At 38.3% G+C, this 2,862-nt stretch overlaps 1 protein-coding gene across 1 annotated transcript; it reads left to right on the top strand.

Moving 5' to 3' along the window:
• Positions 1-814: 814 nt before the first annotated feature.
• On the top strand, positions 815-1,414 carry LOC9298905 (F-box protein At3g28330). The gene has a single exon (XM_021017367.1). The coding sequence runs from the start codon at positions 815-817 to the stop codon at positions 1,412-1,414; it is 600 nt and encodes a 199-aa protein (XP_020873026.1).
• The last annotated feature ends 1,448 nt before the right edge of the window (positions 1,415-2,862 follow it).

Below are 2,862 nucleotides of genomic sequence, written 5' to 3'. Positions count from 1 at the left end.
GGCGTGAACAGTATCGGCGAACAGTGTCGATGAACAGTATCGATGAGCAGTGTCGACGTGAACAGTGTTTTGCGATTTTTAGGGTTAGGGTTGTTAAGAGCAAACTCGTGCTGATAACGTGTTGTGAAACTTATTGTTGTCTCCTTCCATTCCATGAATAATGATACATATATATAGGCATATAAACCTAGGGTTTTAGAGTACATAATGAATAACCCTGATGGGCTTATTGGGTCCGATTATAAGTCCAATATGATGTATTATAACATATATCATTATTTTACCAGGTCAGTTGACCTCCCTCTTTTTTTTTTTTTTTGAATGTAATATTAAATTATATTCAAGAAAAAATAACAGTTTTTGGGTACATAATTATGCAAATGTGTGCTGAAAAGCTTAAAAACTAGGGATACATGGATTTGGACTTAGTGTCTTGATGCAAACCAAGCTTGTAGGCTTGAGTTGAATCTTTGATCGCCCGCCGCCCGAATCGCAGAGAGTTTGTTACGAATCTGTTTCTCAATCCAGATTGCAAGTTGTGTCGCTGAAGTCGGATGCTCGCCATGCCTCCTCCCATTGCGCTCTCTCCATATAGAGTGGATTGCTATTTGAAAACTGTAACGTACGACCTCCCTCTCTTTAGTGGATCCGCCCTTGGAGATATACGATCATTGAAAGAGAGAAAAGAAGGTACGTAAAAGCATAAACGCCAACGAAAGAGAAATATGGAGTCCTTCACAGAGGATTTATGGGGAATTATACTTGCGAGATTACCGCTTAGGAGCGTCACCTCTTCCAAATTGGTTTGCAAGCAATGGAAATCAACAGTGGAATCTCCGTATTTCCGCCACCTATTTCTATCTCATCATCAAAACTCGCATTCTTCGTGGTCGCTCATCTACAAGTATGGTCCGGTAGAAGTCGTGGCTCACTACGATGTGCAATCTGGGGACTTACACGATCTCTAGGTTCTTACTTGTCGTCTTTCCTAACCAAAACATTCGAGACACACAATGAAAAGGTCAGAGTCCTGGCTTACACCAACGTTGGATTGATTTTGATTGGTTTGGGATCTGACTTGAAGAATCCAACTTACTACATGGCTAATCCGATTTCACAACAATGTGTGAAAATCCCACCTCGGCCTCTTCGTCCTCTAGGTCAACAAGAGGAATGTTTCAGACCTGGACTCGTCACACGCATTGAAAAAGACGTCCTTTTAGGTTACAAAGTTGTTTTGATGGATAGGACTAACATCAGAACAGGTGTCTTAAGTTTAGTCGTATATTCATCTGAGACAGGCTTGTGGAGTTTCAACACTCTCCAGTCTCATCCCCAGTTGCACTATATGTCTTGCATCGATCCCATTACCTTGAACGGAAACATTTACTGGATAGGCGTCAACCTTGACTAATTTGACTCTGACCATTGTACTACGATTCTTGTATCCCATGATCTATACTCAGAATCTGATCAATGCCGAGTTATACTTTTCCCTAATGATGGAACAGGCAAGAAATTTCCAAGAAATTGCACTATATCTCAAGATTTCCTCATTTATATGAACATGGTCTATGAAAACCGTGCCTATAAATTACGTGTGTGGAGGCTAAAGAGCGGTGAATGGCAATTAGTTTCTGAAATCCCCTCGGTGACCAGTTTGGAATATTTTCCCTTAGGCATAAACCCTTTTCATGGTGATATAATGTACATGTGGAGCAAGATGGATAGACATTTTTCATCTATTAACTTGTACAAGGGACAGATTGGGCGGCACAATAACTTGGAACGTAGCAGCCACGGTCGCACTCTTCGCTTTGCCAGAGAGTGGGATCCAGATGAGGACAGAATCTATATACCCTTCATTTCGAGGTTTCTTCTTCCCCGCTGGCTGCATCCGATCCCTTCCTCGCCTTCATGAGACAAGTTTCTATTGCTTCTTTATTTTTTTTCCTATTCACCATTAATATTTCTTTATGCTAGAGGAAGAAAGTGTAGGGTGGTGTTTCGTTTATTTTGAGCTTCCTTTTTTGTTCTATATTTTTTTTTTGGTCTTATAAAATGATAGAGAAGATAATGATCATCATGGTTGTGAGCCTTGAGATATTAATGGAAGCTTTGATTGCTTGATTGATGTTTAACAATAAAACATATATAAGAACTTGTACAACACATTGATTTCTGCATCTAAATGTCAAGTATGGATTGGTTAGTTAACTTAACTTGCATATATGAACTATATAAAACGAGCCTGTAAATTATATTATCTCTACCTTTCATATATACATATATATACTTCTTGTAACTATGCAAATGTCGAAACGCAAGGCAAACTCATGCATGCATGTTTCCAAAACATGATCCTGATCATGGAAAAGCTCGATCAATTGGTGAACAAAGGTTATTTGCATGAAGTATTTATATTATATCTTGTTGTTGGTGGTGAGACAAAAGTATTCGCTTGGTGCTTGATTTTTATCTTGAGTTGGAGTGTCGTTTTCATTTTCTCTTGAATACTTTCGTATTATTTCAGGTCATGCGTCAGGTTTTAATCTTTCTTTTTTCAACTTTATTGACAATAAGCAATAAGCTGCGTGTCAGAACCGAAGTTTTCATTCATGTTATAAAAATTAGTGATCTTCTTTTTTGATTCTTTGTTGTTCTTTGATATCTTTTCATGGGCATACTTTAGTCTCTAGCTAGTATTCAAAACTAAATGATTCCGTAGACGCATAACACTGCTGTAATAATTCATCAATTTTTGTCACACATTCAGACGCACCACCGTATTTAAATCAGATCAGACGAGTCCATCCATAAAATTTACTTGCCTATTATCTCAAAATAAGCAAAAGCTGAAGA

Source organism: Arabidopsis lyrata, assembly GCF_000004255.2.
Source record: "Arabidopsis lyrata subsp. lyrata unplaced genomic scaffold ARALYscaffold_133, whole genome shotgun sequence".
NCBI lineage: Eukaryota > Viridiplantae > Streptophyta > Magnoliopsida > Brassicales > Brassicaceae > Arabidopsis > Arabidopsis lyrata.
The sequence above is the reverse complement of the archived record's forward strand: the minus strand, read 5'-3'. Positions and strand labels throughout refer to the sequence as shown.

Bases quoted from the DNA above. Each gene is read 5' to 3' on its own strand.
- LOC9298905 (XM_021017367.1), top strand. From the start codon at position 815: ATGGAAATCAACAGTGGAATCTCCGTATTTCCGCCACCTATTTCTATC.